The 16819-nt window shown below is 45.9% G+C and overlaps 1 protein-coding gene across 5 annotated transcripts in view; it reads left to right on the top strand.

Annotated features, from left to right (window-relative positions):
- The first annotated feature begins 13836 nt into the window (after nucleotides 1–13836).
- The window catches only part of ASAP3 (ArfGAP with SH3 domain, ankyrin repeat and PH domain 3), a 43234-nt gene continuing 40251 nt past the window's right edge, over nucleotides 13837–16819 (top strand). For 3 of the 5 annotated variants that reach the window (XM_033113633.1, XM_033113631.1, XM_033113629.1), the window contains exon 1: nucleotides 13838–14186. In XM_033113633.1, coding sequence (XP_032969524.1) covers nucleotides 14058–14186 — 129 coding nt within the window. In that variant the 5' untranslated portion in view covers nucleotides 13838–14057. Of the gene's footprint in view, nucleotides 14187–16819 lie in introns of all 5 variants that reach the window. The other 2 variants (XM_033113628.1, XM_033113632.1) reach the window with 2 other exon arrangements.

Genomic DNA, 16819 nt, shown 5'->3' with positions numbered 1-16819 from the left:
TGGCGCTCTTGCCCTAGAAAAGCCCACTGAACCAATGAGGTTGACACAGACCTTGAGGGCAGTGGAATGAGGGGACAAGGTCTGGGGGTTCTGTTAGACCACAGGGGCTAACTGACTCATGAGAAGGATCTGGAACTTGACACTAAAAAGTCAGTTTACATGGAAAGCATGAAGACAGTCTCATCCAGGTAAGCAAAGCAAGGTCTGAGGTTGGGGACATTAGCATAAATAAGGGAACATCAAAAAAACCATTTATTAAGCTTTTACCTGTGCCTGGACCCAATGCTGTGCTAAACACCCTTTACACATCATAATCTCATTTAATGCTCATTTTATGAAGGTAGTATTATTATCACCACTTTGTAGATCAGGAAGGCCTCAACTTAAATAAGTTCCCAGGTAACCCTTACACTTCGCTGCTGGGAGAATAAAATGGTACAGCCATTGTGGAAAACAGGCAATTCCTCAGAAAGATAATACGTAGAACTACCGTACAACCCAGTAATTATTCCTAGGTGTCTACTTCAGAAAAATGAAAACATGTTCACGCAAAGACAAGACTGGCACATTCATGTTCAGAGTAGGATTATTCATAATGGCCCCAAACTGGAAACGTCTAAGTATGCATCAACTGGTGAACAGACACAAAATGTTAGATCCGTACAATGGAATATTATTCAGCCATAAGAAGGAATGAAGTACTGATACAATATGGATCCTCAAAAACAATATGCTAAATGAAAGAAACTAGTCCCAAAAGATCACATATTGTTGATTCCGTTCATATGAAATGTCCAAATAGGCAAATCTGGAGACAAAAAGTAAATTAGTGGTTACCTGAAATTAAAGGTAGGGATGAGATCAACTAAATGGGCATGAGGGCTCTTCTGAACAGATATGCAAAAATTCTCAACAAAATACCAGCAAACCAAATACAGCAACACAAAAAGGATTAGACACCATGGGATTTATCTCAGGAATGCAAGGTTGGTTTAGAATCTGAAAATTCAAGTAGAATAAAGGACAAAAACCACATGATCATCTCAATAGATGCAGAAAAACATTTAACAAAATTCAACACGCCTTCATGATTAAAAAAGGGGAAATTTTCTGATAAAGAGCATCTGTGAACAACCTGCTAGCATCATATTTATGAAATACCAAATGCTTTCCTGCCCAGATCAGAAACAAAACAAGGATGTCTACTCCCTCAATTTCTGTTTAGCCTTGTATTGGAGGTTCTAGCCAGGGCAATTAGGCAAGGAAATGAAATAAAAGGCATCCAGATTGGAAGGAATTAAAAACATCCTATTTGCAGATAATATGATCTTGTGTATAGAAAGTCCTAAGGACTTTTGGGTAAATTTATTTTTCTAAAAAAATGTCCCTTTTACATACATTTTCAGCTCTGTCTCCCACTGGCTGCATTACCTGGGAGCTTTAAAAAAAAACCCACAAATTTATTGAGCTATATCTTACATAATATAAAATTCACCAATTTTAGGTGTACGATGCAATGATTTCTAAAAATTTTATCAAGTAACCGTTACCATAAATCAGTTGCAGAACGTTTTTGTGCCCCCCATAAGATCCCTCTGTCCCTTTGTAAAATAATAGCTTTATTGAGATATAATTCATATACCATATAATTCGTCTATTTAAAGTATACAATTCAGTGATTTTTAGGATATTCATAGAGTTGTGCAAAAAGAAACAGAAATCATTAACTAACCTGAATTGGCATTCAAGAGTTTCTGACTCAAACGATGCCGGAGCAAGATGGATTTACAGGCAAACTTTATTAAAATAATCTTGAACTTATACATTTTTCAGAGAATGGGAAAGAAAGGAAAGTCACTTAACTTATTTTATGAGGCTACAATAAACTTGATCCCCAAACCAGACAAGGACAATACAAGAAAACAAAATTATAGAGTAATTCTCTTAAACATAGAGGCACAAATTCTAAATAAAAATTAGCCAATGAAAGATAGCCTTGTGAAATAAAAATAAATCACAGCAAAATTGGATTAATCCCAGGAATACAAGCACGTTATTAGCACATTTGCTGCAAAACTCCAAGCTTTGCTTATGTACAGAATGTGAAACAGAAATGCTATTCTTTTGGAAGTTTGCCCAGGAATCTGTTCCTCATTTATTCATTCAACAAATATTTCAGTCCTTGTTAAGTGCTGGTTCTGTTGTGACACCAGTGCATAACACAAATTCCTGCCTTCAAAAATGGAAAGAAAGCAACCTATGCAATCCCCCACATTAACAAATTAAAGGAAAAACCCATGTGACCATCTCCATAGATACAGAAAAAACACTCGAAAAATGCAACACTCACAATTTTTAGAAACCTGATGGATAAATGAGAATGCACAGGAATGACTGTTCTACAGCAAATGTTATACTTAATGGTAAAACCTTAGAGAAACAAGACAAGGAGACCTATTATCAGTTTTACAAATCAACATCATCCTGGTGATCTCAGACAAAGCAATAAGACAAGGGGGAGAAAAAAAGGCCAGATCTGACTGCCCCAAACCCATGCAATTAACTACTATGCTCTCCTGGACAAGGGTCATTTATTTATCAGACATTTATTGAGCATCTACCTTGTGCCAGGGTGGACTCATAACTATTGCTCCTTCTTTGTCAAGGCTATCAACGTGCTTTAAGAGCTGTCTTCCTCTTTTCGTGGATGGACAAGGGCTGGCAGCTGTGTGTCTGCAGCACAACTCTTGAGGTGCCAGAAGTTCTAGGTTACATCAAGGATAGAAGACCAGACGTCTTTGGGGGTTCTAAAGGAGACTTTCTCACAGGGCTCAGCAGTGTGACAATACTGTTTTGCTATGTAGATTCATATATTTCATTTGCCTCGGCCATTCCATCAATCCTAGAAGAGAGAACAGGTAATAAAACTGAAGTTTGGAAAGCCTAAGAGACTTAGAACCACAAAAAGAACCAGAAGGGATCGGTCTTCACTCATTTGTTTTACAAACATTTTTTTGAGCACCTACTATGTGCCCGCATCTGCTAGGTGCTAGGGAAACAAACCATACCCCCTGCTGCCTTTGTGGAGCTTATAGCCTTTTCTAGTTCAAATCACAGATTTGTACAGATTTGTACATTCATTTAAACAAATACTTTAGAGCCTCTGTTCTAGGCTGAGGCATCTCAAACTTCAACCCTCATCAGGAACAACTCACGGGCTTGTTAAAGCACAGATTGCTGGGCCCCATCTCCCCAGAGTTTCTGATTCAGTTGGTCAGGCATGGGCCTGAAAATGTGCATTTCTGACAAACCCCGAGGTAATGCTGAGGCAGCTGTTCACAGGTACCCTACTTTGTAAACTGCACTCCCCATGTGCCCACATTGGGTCCGGGCATTACACAATGTAAAAACAAAAATGGTAGGGTACCACTGAGGAGCTTATAGCTCAGTGGGTTTGATAGTCATGCGCTCACTCATTTGTTCAACAAACCAGGGCCTTGCATGGATGTTGTCACTTAGTTTTCAGAAAACCCTATGAGCTGGATGTAGCCCCGCTTTTACAAATGAGGAAACTGAGATTCAGAGAGTTTAGGGGATGTGCACATGGTTACAAATATGTGACAAATCCCAGACTCCGGGTCCCCAAGAGTCCCTGTCCTTAACCTCTGGTTAAACTGCACATCAATAATTTAGTGATGTGTTATAAATGCTACCATTTAGGAAAGACTAGAATGGTTTGGTAACCCAGATGGACATCATCTATGGAAGAAGGAACTCACAGAGATCACATTGGGAGACATTTGCCAAAGGAAAGAGAGGGAGAAGGATGCACAGCAAGCAGAAGGAGCTGCTCTGGAAAAGGCCAGGTGGCTTTACGGCTTGAGTTTATAAAATAGAGTATCCCAGAAAATTCACTGGTCTCAGCTTCGTGCCAATCCTCAAGTGACTGCAGCGGAGAGTGACCAGCAAGGTTCCCAGTGTATCTGTTGGCTGGTGGCGGTGTTGACTCAAGCAGGGCCACACACCCCTCCCGGCACGCGTGTGCGCACGTGTGTGTGCACGCGCACGGTCTCCGCGGCGTGACTGATCACCCGGCAAGTTATTCTCCAGTATGGAGACCACTGCCCTCTGGTGGCCACTGATAAATGCTGAAACTGGGAAAAGAACTACCCTTTATTGAGACTGTTAAGGATCATTAAGGACGAGGTTTTGTTTTATTTAATCTCCCCCAAACCTTATTGAATAGGTATTACTATTCCCAGTGAGGCACAGAAAGGTAAAGTTACTTGCCTAAGGTCACACAGCTAGAAGTAGTGTAGGAATGACTAGGAATGAGTAGCCATGACTAGGAAGAGGTAGTAGGATGAGGCAAGAAAGGAGTCTCACCTGCCTCCTCCTAGTCCAAGCTCTGGTGATGGAATGGGACTGGAATCAGGTTAGCCAAACTCCAAGGTTCATGGTCTTAACCACCACGTGGCCCAGCCTCTAATTGGCATTACAGAAGTTCCCTTCTGACCTTGGACTTTTCTCTGTGTGTACAATACTAGATGCTGGGGAAACAAAGACACAGCCCTTTGCCCATGAAGAGCATGACTCGTGTCCGGCCAGTGTAAGTTGTGTGAAGACACCTTGCTCCAGAAACAGCAAAGGAAGCATGATTTGTGTGTGTGTGTGTGTGTGTGTGTGTGTGTGTGTGGTCTAAAGGAACAGGTCTCCGGGAAGTATGAAGGCAGTGTCCCAGCCACAAGGAGTCTTCTTCCCCAGGCAGTGCATCCCCTGAGACAAGCCAGTGGGCACCAGGTAAGCTCCTTGGAGGTGCTGGGGAAGTGTTTGTTGGATAAATTACCACAATTTATCCAGTTGGATAGTTGATCCGCTGTCCATTGTGATGATACACATGATTGTTATTGTACTGGGTGGGCACGAGACATAGAAGGAAAATTCTCATCGGCGTGAACGTAATTTGACCCAGACATACCCAGTTGGGCTATTTTAGCTCTTCTCATTTTGCCAGCATTTTTCATCAGGGTCCAAGTCAGTAGTTTAACCTAAAACCAATTCACAAGTTGTGTGATGTGTTTGAGAACGCACTAGGAAGTAAAAACCCAGGGAGAGGGAAATTACAGAGGTAGAGCACTGTGTCATTTATTCAGCAGCCTCAAGGTACACGGCACTGTCCTAAGCCTGACTCCTCACATCAACCCAAAGGGGGGACGGGGATGAATTCTTTCAGAGATGAGAAAGCAGCTCCGAGAGGGCAAAGGATGTATCCAAAGTCACTCAGTGAGAGGCAGAGCTGAGATTCGAGCCCAAGTCGAGCCTCATGCCAACTCCTCAACCTGTGTGCCTGCGATTCTCCAAGTGTGTTCCCCAGGCCAGCACATCGGGATCACCTGGGCGCTTGTTAGAAATGCAGGTTACCAGGTCCCACTGCAGATGTACTAAATCCGAAATTCTGGATGTTGGGCCCAGGAGCCTGTGTTTTAACAAGTCTTTCGGGTGATTCTGTGAGATTCTCAAGTAGTATGAGAACGACAGACCATCGCTATAACTGTCCACAGTCAGATGGGGACCAATAACTCTAGTCAAGACATTCTATGATATGCTAGAGGAGGAAGAGTCGTTCTGGGGGTTCTGAAAAGGTTTCATGGAAGAGATGACACTTGAATTTGGCCATGATGAATGGAAGGACTTTAAAGATCATAAATGGAAGAAAAAGCCTTTTAGGTAGAGCAGAGGCAAGGAGGCCACAAAGCACCTGTTCATAAATGGGATAGAGGCCAGTTCATGAAAGGCCTTGCCTGCCAGGATCAGAGGTCCAACCCTTATCCTAAAGGCAGTGTGGAGCCATGGAAGGTTTTTGAGCACATGAGTGGTCATAGCTCAAAATCGCAGTAGGTCACTGCCCAACAACAGCGTTTTCTTACTTACCCACTGTGGTAGATAGAAGAAAGAACCCCCCAAAGATGTCCATGTTCTAATCCCCAGAGCCTGTGAATATCTTATGTTACATGGCAAGGGGAAATTAAGATTCAAGACAGAATTAAGGCTGCTAATCACCTGACCTCAAGATAGCGAGCTGAGCCTGGATCATCCAGGTGGGCCCCTTATAATCACAATGGTCCTTTCAAGTGAAAGAGGAAGAAGAGTCAGTAAAAATGAGAGATTTCAAGATGTTACGCTGCTGGCTTTGAAGCTGGAGGAGGGGGACACAAGCCAGGAATGTAGGCAGCTTCTAGACGTTGGAAAGGTAAGGAAATGGATTCTTCCCTTTGAAGGAACACAGCCCTGACAACACTTTGATTTTAGCCTAGTAAGACCCATGTCAGACTTCTGACTTCAGAACTAGATAGACCTCCAGAAAACTCTAAGTTTTCGAATACAAATAATAACATCAGTCACCATTTTCTGAGTGTTTACAGTGTTATGTACTTTATGAACATGCTTCCTTTAATCCTCACAACAGCCACGTGAGACACATTATCATCTCCATTGTCCATATGGGGAAACTGAGGCTTGCCCACGCTAATAAGGAGCACAGCCAGCATTGAAAGCCAGAGCTATCTCCAAAGCTTGTTCCCACTAAGCTTGAGAAAAGACTTTAGACCACCTCTGACAATCTTCCATTTGAGGTTACCTGGAGGGGTTTCGGCCAACAGTGCTGGAGGCCTTTCCTGGATGGAGCAGGGGACAAGGCGTTGGAGGACCCTGGAGATCCTCCCCCTCTAATGAGGAAGTTGGTGAAGACAAACTTGAACTTTTCAGTGTTCCCCGCTGGCTTGGGTCTGCTTTCACCTCGGCCAAGGGAAATAGAAGCCCAGACATTGGGCATCTGTTCACAGCCAAATTGCCTGCATTTGTTTCCTGGTTCCATCACTTGCTTACTGGTAATTTCCTTGGGCAAGTTCTTTACCATTGCTTGTCTTAGTTTCCTATTCTGTAAAATGGGGATAATAATAGTACCTACCTTTGAGAGTGTACTATGAGCTATTGTATGTAATGGGCTTAGAATAGTACCTACACAGAGTAATTCTGATAACTCTTTTCATTATTATTTCATGTCACGGGAGACTCACCCCCTCCCAAGCCCTCTTCCCAAGAACATTGGTGGTGATCGGCTGTGCAGACAGGTTCCCGTACATACCCTTTTAATATGAGTATTTTTATATGTTCACCAAATATCTCTTTAGGAGTTTTCAACCTTTTCTGGGTTTGTGCACCCTTTGGGAATCTGATGACAACTGCAGACCTTTGTATATCTGATCAGTCTACACCTTTCTCTGAAAATTATCCCTGGGTGCACAGGGGTAGGTCCCCGCAAGTATACTTATATTCTGTGGGTGTTGGTGGGCCTCCATAGCTCACAGGAAGTCGAGCCCACCCTAGTGAGTACTCAAAGCTGTTTCGCCCAGCCCTCCAGCTATGCAGCCTGTGTACTACCCAATGCTAGGGAACGCCAGGATATAGATATCCTGGAGTTGTGTAACCTGGAGCCTCGTGAGCTTCTGTTGCAGGCTGGGGCAATTCAACTCTCAAGGGAATTTAAGAGTTGAGATTTTAAGATTAGTGTCTGCTGGTGGCTTAAACTGGAGATACGCAAAGACCATTTTGCCCTGGAGAGTAGCTGCCTTTTGTTCTTGGGTACTTTCTGGTTCCTTGTGGGACCTTTGGGTAGGAAACATCTTACACAATTTGAGGCCACAGGATCATGGAGCTCCCAGTCTAGTAAAGGGTTCGGGTGGGTCTTTATACACAAAGGCACACACAGCAAGTGAGGGAAAAACAACAAAATGAAACATGATGGGGCAGCACAGGGGCCTATGGGAAGGACCAAGCCATCTCACGGCATCAGGGAAGAATTCCTGAGGCAGCGACATCTATGACATCCAAGTCATGAGGATGAGTAGGAGATGGCCAGATAAAGAAGCTGGAAGACTAATGCTGGCAGAAGGAACAGCCTGTGCCTGAGCAGAGAGGTGGCAGTCTGGTAGCCTCAGGAACTAGACGTGGTTGGTTTTCTTTACCTGAGAAGTAGGATTGAAGAGGCAGATGGGGCTAGATCAGGGGCTAGATCATATAAAGGAGCATGGACTTGATCCTAAGGGTGAGGAGGAACCCCTCTTTGCATCCATTTTCCCTTGGTGATCCTCATTTTCACTTTTGGTCTCATCTCGCCCCATGACATGAAACATGAATTCTCCACTCCCTGGAGGTGAGCCTAGAACCTACCTCCAGAGGATGAGTCATGGAGCAGTGGAAGAAGCAGGGATTTTGACATCAGATAAACCTGGATTCTAATTCTGCTCCTGCCACTCACTGCTCATGTAACTTTGGCCATCAGAAAATGGGGGTAGTAACACCTACTTGATCCAGTAAATATTTATTGCGTACCTGCAATGGACAAGCTGTAGGGACAATAAGTAACACTATCGAGCTAAGACATACTGTGTGCTGGGCACTATTGCCTAATCCTTTGCATCCATCACTTCATTTAACCATTTCTATAACCCTGTGATGGAGGTACTATTATTCTCCCATTTTACAGATGAGGAAACTGAATCCCACAGAGATTAAGGGATAATATTTGCCCAAGGTAGATAGCAAAGCCAGGATTCAAACCCAGGCAGTCTGGCTCCAAAGCCTAGGCACTGAACCTGGTTTCCCACAAAGCCCTCATCAGGACAAAGAAGCCCCTGCTCTCACAGAACTTACATTCTAATGGAGGGAGTGAACAATAAACAATAGGCAAATAAGAAAAGCAATGTGTTAAAAGGTACACGGGATAGATAGGAAAAAAATAGAGCAGGGGAAGGGTGATAGAGAGTGTGGGGGAGAGGTAGGTGACTGTAGTTTCAAATGGGATGGTCAGGATAAGGATCATTAAGATGGTGACAGTTGAGCTAAGTAACTTGAAAAAAAAGTGGCCGTGTGGATATCTGAGAGAAGAGGATTCTGGGCACGGGGAGCAGCCAATGCAAAGGTTCTGAGGCAGGAGTGTGCCTAGTGCATTCGAGAAACAAGTGTGATTGGAGCAGAGGTGGGGAGCAAGGGGGAGAGTGAAAGTAGATGCGGTCAGAAGGAGACAGTTTATGTAAGGGTTTGCAGGCCATGCAAGGACTTGGCTTTTGTCTGAGTGAAATGAGGAGCCATTACAGGGTTTTGAGGAGTGAAATTACGTAATCTGACATGAAAGCTTTTTTTTTTTAATTTTTATTGGGAAATATTGGGGAACAGTGTGTTTTTCCAGGACCCGTTAGCTGCAAGTCAAGCTGTTGTTTTCACTGTAGTTGTGGAGGGCACAGCTCACTGGCCCATGTGGGAATCGAACCAGCGACGTTGGTGTTAGGAACACTGCGCTCTAACTAACTGAGCCAGCCAGCTGCCCCTGACGTGATATTTTAAAGGATCACTTGCTGCTCTGTTGCAAATAGACTGTAGAGGAGCAAGGGTGGAATCAGACCAATTAGAAGACTCCTGAAGTAATCTAGATAAGAGGTGATGGTCGCTTGGATCAGGCTGGTACCGTTGAAGTAATGAGGAGTGGTGGATTCTGGATCTATTTGGCGGGTAGAGCCAACAGATTTCCTGATGTGGGGAAAGTGGTTTGGAGAGGGAAATCAGGACTTCAGCTTTGGACGTGTTAGTTCAAGATGTCCGATTAGACTTCAGGTGGGAGTGTCACGGTGGCAGTCTGATACAGTGGTGACTTTTCAATGACTCCTGCTGAAGGGGGAACAGGGAAATGAGCAGTATTGGAGAACTAAGGACAAGAGGAATTGTTTTATTATGGGAAATGTTACAGCATGCTTCTATGCTGATGGGAATGGACTTTTCTGTATCGTCTTTCTTATCTTTGCTCATTCTGTCCCCCGCTCCCTCAGACTCTTCAGGACTCAGCTCAGGTGCCCCTTCTTCACTGAAGCTTCCCCAGCTTCCCTGAGCCAGATACCAAAAGGGCTCTCTTTTATCCTCCCCACCGTTAATTCCCATTGGATCTCTTTAAGGGCATTTACAATTTGCATCTTATGATTATTTGACTACAAGTCCCTTGAGAACTGCTCCATGTTTTGCCCATCTTTGTATCTGCAGCCTTCCCACTCCTCATTTTCCACTCAGGAGAATACACCTAGAACTGCTTGATAAATGTTTGTTGCATGAACAGTTGAATTCCGGGGAGCCAGATTTGTGTAGGCTGGTCCAGGGACCTAGAAAAAGCTATTTTATAAGTAGACTGTCTCAAACTCTTCCCTTGAAATAGGCCTAATAAAGTGAATGTTTACATAGGGGAAATAGTTTGAAGCAACTGGAAATTTCCTTGAAGGCACATGTTTTCTCTGAAAACTCCTAAAAATTTTGTACCCTACTCTGACATAGCTCTGGGTTTATATTATTTCCATTTAATACTGCAATTTATTTACCATTTGTTTTCCCATTTTCTCCCCAAAATCTTGAAATAAAACTTATGCTTCAGAAAGGGGCTCACCATCCGTAGCATGTGTCTCTTAGTTTGAGTATCTGATACGGGATTTGACATTAAAGTAGTTGCTTAACAAAATATTAAGGAATTTGTTAGCCTGCAAGATATTATGACAACATTCAGCATCTGGTGGGTGGCGTATTTTAATTATAGGAGAAAATATGTGGAACAGTTATATCTACTTAATTTGTAAGAGGCAATATTTTCTAGTTAGGTAGCATAGTTCAGTGATTAATACTAAACCAAAACCAAAACAAAAAAAGATTTTTGGAGTCATGTATACCTGGGTCGGCATCTTGATTATACTACTTGTTCATTCTGACTTTATAGAAATTAACCTTTCTAAGCTTTAGTTATCCCACCTATAATACAGAGATGGGAAGAATAATATTACCTGCTTCATTGGATTGTTGTGGGTATTGAGTGAGCTATTGCTTGTATAGCACTTGGCACCCCAACTGGTACATAGTAAGCACTCAAGAAATAAATAAATGGGCCAGAGACCCAGACCAGCAAACAGGTGATTACAATTCACAATGAGAAGTGCTGTGGCAGGGAATATCAGCTATAGGAGTCTCTACAGGGATATTGGGGAAGGCTTCCTGGAGGAACTGACATCTAACTAGGCCAGCTGAAAGGAGGTGGGGAGTGTTACAGGCAGAGAGAAGAATAGTGAGAGGGCTCAGATCATGGCAGGGAGGGAATGGTGAGAGATAAGGCTATAAATGGCAGGAGCATGGAGATCATGCAGGACCAGGTAGTCATGAAAAAATGTTTGTCTTTCATCCAGAGACCAATGGGGGCCACTGAAGAGTTCTAAGCAAAGGAGCAATGGATCAGATATGCAAGATTAGGGGCAGGGAGACCAGTGAGCAGGTCAGAAGTGGCATGGCCTGGACTAGGGTTGGCCTGGAGATGGAGAAGATGGCCTCATTTGTGAGACATTTAGGAAGCAGTGATAAGACTTGATGACTGAGTGGAGATCTGTGGAAGGAGATGGAGAGGATGACTCCCGGGGAATGTATGGTGGTGCCTTCACAGGGACAGAAAAGAAGCTGGGGTTAAGGGCAGGGTATAAGATAGCGAGTTCAGTTTTGGACATGTAGAATTTGAGGTGTCTGTCTGTGACATAACCATGTGAAACCATCCCATAGGTAGTTGGATACATAGATCTCAAACCACAGAAGGTCGTAGGCTGAAGATGGAGAGTTGGAAGATGTGGTAGGCTCAATAATGACCCCCAAAGATATCTAGGTCCTAATTCTGGAAACTGTAAATGTTATCTCATATGGCAAAAGGAATTTTGCAGGTGTAATTAATTTAAGGATCTAGAAATAGGGAGATTATCCTGGATTATCCAGGTGGGCCCTAAATATAATCACAAATATGCTTATAAAATCGAGGCCAAGAGAGATTTCACCATAGAAAAGAAGGCAATATAACATAGAAACGAGATGCCCTTGCAGATAGAGGAAGTTGGCCACAGGCCAAAGAATGCAAGGAATGCAGTTCTAGAAGCTAGAAAAGGTAAGGGAACAATGCTCTCCTAAAGCCTCTCTACACCTCTTTTTGTTTTAAGCCACCAAATTTGCAGTAATTTGTTATAGCAGCAATAGGAAACTAATACAGAAAACGTCAACACTGATGGTATAAAGGAAGCTGGTGGGATTGGATGAAGGTGTCCAAGAAGACTGGGTAGAGTGAGAAGAGCAGAGGGGCCAGCAGAGGGCTCCCAATCACTCTAGCATTTAAGATACATGCAGAGAAAGAACAAACATCTCAGGAAGGACCTGGAGAAGGAGCAGTCCCAGAAAGGAGGATCACCAAGGAAAATGGTTGTCCTAGAATTCAAGGAAAAGGATGTGTCAAGAAGGAGGGAGTGGTTAACATTGCTAGATGCTCCTAGAAGTTGAACAAGAGCAGTGCCTGTTGCATTTTAAGAGAAGGAGATCCTAGTTGACCTTGAAATAACTCTTTGGGTAGTCGGGGCTGAAAACAGACGAGAGAGGGTTGAAAGGTGACTGAGGGGTGAACCAGAGTTATATTCCACAGCATAGTCATGCTGTCTTCTCTACCAGCTTGGACATATTTTTTCAACTTTTGATTCTATTACACAAGTAGTATATGTTCCTTACAGAAAAGTTAAGATATACCGATTAACCAAAAGAAAAAAAAATTACTCATAATGTCCTCGGCTGGTAATATTTTAGTGTATGTCTTTTGAGATTTTCTTTTTCTAGGAAAACTGTATAATTCTCTCAATCACCTTATGGGGTAAAATACCATCAGGACATTTTAAGAGGAGGAAATTCAGGCTTAGAGAAGCAAGCAATTTCCCCAGCTGCTCCCAGTTGGTTAAGAGCAGCACCAGGATTGAAACTTGGATCTATCAGACTCCAAAGCCAATGTTCTTCACTTTGGTACTTCCCTGATATTTTCACCTGAAGGATTCTTTCCCAGAGGGCCTCAGCTTCAGAACTAAACTTAGTGGATTTCTGTCCTGAACCCCATCTCTCATCCACCCAAGGATATAGACAGTTCCCAAGAGGAAGAGGTTACTGGGTAGGGAGGCGTGGCAGTCTTTAGCTTGGTAAGGATGGTGAGAGGGGGTGAAGAGTGAAAGTCACCAGAGTGAGCCCAGGAAGAATGAAGGCTGCGGTGAGAGGGCCAGGTAAGGGGGAGCGGGTTACTGAGCACCTATCCGGTACACGCACACATAAGGTTCTTTCCTCGCAACATCGTAACCAAGTGAGCATCAGACTTTCCATTTTGCAGAGGAGACTGAGGCTCCAAGAAGGGATGTAATTTTCCCCAAATCACAGTTACCTAGGGGCGCCCAGCCACATAGACCCCGGAGGCGGGGCACGCAGCTGGGGGCGGAGCCAAGAGGTGGGTGGGCAGCCCGGGAGGCAGGCGGAACCCAAGGCAAACAGCTGGGAGTGGGGAGCACGGGAGAGGTGGGGCGATTCCGGGTGGAGCGGGGCAAGGACACTGGCAGGCGTTGGGGCGGGGGGTGGTAAGGCTGAGCTGAAGAGGCCAGGTCATGGGGGCTGGGAACGAAGGGAAGCCCGTGGGGGAGAAAACTTAGGAGGCCAGGGAGCTGGCAGAAAGTAGGCGGAGCTGTGGAGGCTCCGAGAGGGAGAGAGGGGGCCGGGAGATCTTCTAGGGAGGCTGGGGGCGGGGCAATGAGGTATGGGGCGGAGCCGAGGAGCCAGCGAGAGGCCAGAGGCGGGGCAGTGAGCAAGGGGCGGAGCCCTCAGGGGCTGAGAGGCCAGGGGGCGGGGCCGAGGAGCCCGGCGGAGTGTCGGGGACCGCTGTCCAGGCAAGGTGCAGAGAGAAGCAGGAAGGCTGGCGAGGGGCTGAGAAGAGGACGGGGTGGGGAAGCTCGAGGGTTCTGGGGCGCAAGAGGCTCGGCGGTAGGTAGCGAAGGCAGTTGGGGGCGGGGCGACGCGGAAGGGGTGGGGCGTGCGAAGTCCCTGAAGGCGCCCGAGGAAAGCTAGCTGTGAGGCCAGCCTCGCGCTGTGTAGCGAGCTCCCGCGACCCGCTCCGGCAGTCCCGGAGCCCCCGCCCCGCACCCGCCATGCCCGAGCAGCTCAGCGTCGCCGAGTTCCTGGCCGTCACAGCGGAGGACCTCAGCTCCCCAGCCGGGGCTGCTGCCTTCGCCGCCAAGATGTCCCGGTGCCGGGGGGCAGCACTGACACGGGAGGAGGTGAGGGGGCTGAGGCGGGAGGGATCACGAGTCCGGGAAGGGTCTCGCCTTGACGTTCATAGGCGTGACCCGAGCTACGACGGCCCTTACCGCTCCCCGCAAATCTGCCCTCTCTCTGGATCTGTGAGAACCGAGTGCATCACAAACATCCGCGTCCTCACCGTCGAGGCCGGGGGAGGGCCCGAGGGTCTGTTTGTGGGGGGCCTCGCGGTCACCTCGATGACAGACTTCACAGGTCAGAGGACATGCCCGCAATGCTCTCGGTGACCTGCCCCATTGCATGTGTTAGCTCAGCGACTCACTGCAGGTATTTCGGTTTTCATACTCGGAGCCCCACAAGTTTGGTCCTCAAGTCACTCCCCTTCTGGGAAGCAGGCCTTCCCGCCTCGGTCCTGAACTTACTTCTCCCTGGCTGCAGGGAGGCCCCCTCCCCCTGGCTGCTGGCTCTGAGATTTGGCCGGTGTTTGAGGAATGAATGCGAATGAGTAGGCGCCAGGAGCTGGGGTTCACCTTGGCCAGGCTGTTGGCAAGTTTCTCGTCTCGTCTCCCCTCCCCTCCTCTTTGTCTTTCCCAGCATCGCGTCCCAGGCCTTTCTTTGGCTCTTGCAGGCTGCCCCACCCCATTCCCCTGCTCTTTGGAGTTCATTCCTCTTCTCCGACCTGCTGCACTTTCCCGGGCCTCCCCTGCAGGTAATATTCTAAGGCAGACACCGTGTGGCTTTGGGCCAAGGGAAAATACTGTATTTCTGCAACTCCCTTTCAGAGGATGCCCAGAGTTTGGGTGACATTTTGGACCTCAGTGGCAGCACTCACCTTCCGTCTTTCACCGTAAGAGTACTGAGCACCTACTGTGTGGCTGATACAAAGCTCAATAGTTCATAATACCCTGGGTCAATGTCTTGGGAAATCTCTCCTTCTCCTCTCAGGCTGAACCCCCATCTCAGAGTCTGTGTGTATCGCTTTGTAGGAGTGACAGGATTGTGGAAAGCGCATGAACTTTGGGGGAGGCAGACCTGTGTTCAAATTGTGACTCTGAAGTTTGCCATCTGTGTGACCTTAGGCGTGTGACCTGATCTGTTTGAGCCCCACTTTTGGCATCTGTAAAATGGGGATAATAATGTTTACCTCGCAGCACTATGGTATTATATGAGGCAATGCATGCAAAGCATGCATCTTGATAAATGGAATGATGATCAGGTTAATTGACGGATCTCTCTGCACAGTGACTGGGTCTCTTTTGTCCACTTCCCTCACAGAACCCAGCCGAATGCTTTGCACATAGTAGGGTTACAGGTTTAAATTAAAATAAGAAGCAGCCAATGGCCTTTGGCTTCCTTCTTTGGGCAGAGCCACTAGCTTGGAGTTTGCCACCTATGCATGTGGATTGTATTTTACTGGGAGGCTCACAGGGAAACTGCCACAGAGCCTCTTTCTGAGGAGAGCTTCCCGAGGTTTGTCTTCATAGGCTCACATTTCATGACCCGGAAGAGTTCAGTGCCATTAGGGCTGTCATAGTTCACCCTCCTCTCTGGGTTGTTCATTAAAATGTTAAATCACAGCAGGGGTGGGAAAGGGGCACTATGAACCCTTCTCCTGGGACAGAAATGCCCATTTATGCCCGTGCATCTGGCCTTGCCTGGCTTGGTGTGTGTAAGCACTTGTGTGTCTGGAGGATAGTGGGGAGGGAGCCCTTGGAATGGGTCTGGAGGCCACAGTGGGCTCTGGTCAGGGTTCAGTTTTGTCCCATTTCAGACCTGACTAAACCTGGTCTCCTTTGTCTTTGGGACTTCGGTTTGGTGCACGCAAGGTTCATTTAACAACAGAAAGCCTGTGACACCCAAACACAGCTTTTCTCTTCAGCATTTCACTGCCCAAAAAGTTAGAATCTGACCTTTGGATTGGACTCTCCTGAGGTTTCCTGTTTGGTTTTGCATTCGTGTTGATATTTACATGTAGTTTGATGCTGGCATCCCCCTCCCCTTTCCTGGGTATGACTAACCCACCCCCAGGCTTGAAGCAGGATGAATTTGGCTGAATCAAAATGCAACTGATTCTTAAAGCAAGTCTTCCAGTCCCAGCTGGTTTCCTGGGAGTAACTAGGGACTCTGTCCTGGGACTTGTAGCCCTTTTTTGCAGTCCTGGGCAGGTCACAGGAAACTAGAATGTCAACGCTGAGGGATCCTTTAAGATGGAGATCACCTAGGAACGTTCTCAGTTGAGATGGGGAAACTGATGTCCAGAGAATGCAGGGGACTTGTCCAAGTTCACACTTCTGGGTAGGGGAAGAATTGGTATTTCTACCCAAATGTTCTAACCCCTGGTCCTATTCTCTGTCCTTCTAAAGTCCAACTGCCTGCCCTCCCTATGTAAATTCTCTGAACCTCAGTTATTACACCCTTAAAATGGGTCTAATCATCCCTCTTTGCTTACCTCTCTCGGTTGTTAAAGGTTTTTTGGTTTTAATTGTGAAACACGGTACAAATGCAAGGGAGTATTAAGACAGATAATCATTCTGTCAACCATCTTCTTTCTGTCCTGGGCCCCTTTACATCCATCATCTCACTGATATTCTCAATAACACAGGTGAAAATGGGCAGAGAGAGGTTAAGACATTTGCCTTTGTCACATAGTGGG

The sequence above is a fragment of the Rhinolophus ferrumequinum genome, chromosome 9, assembly GCF_004115265.2.
Source record: "Rhinolophus ferrumequinum isolate MPI-CBG mRhiFer1 chromosome 9, mRhiFer1_v1.p, whole genome shotgun sequence".
NCBI lineage: Eukaryota > Metazoa > Chordata > Mammalia > Chiroptera > Rhinolophidae > Rhinolophus > Rhinolophus ferrumequinum.
This window is presented reverse-complemented; position numbering and strand designations above follow the sequence as displayed.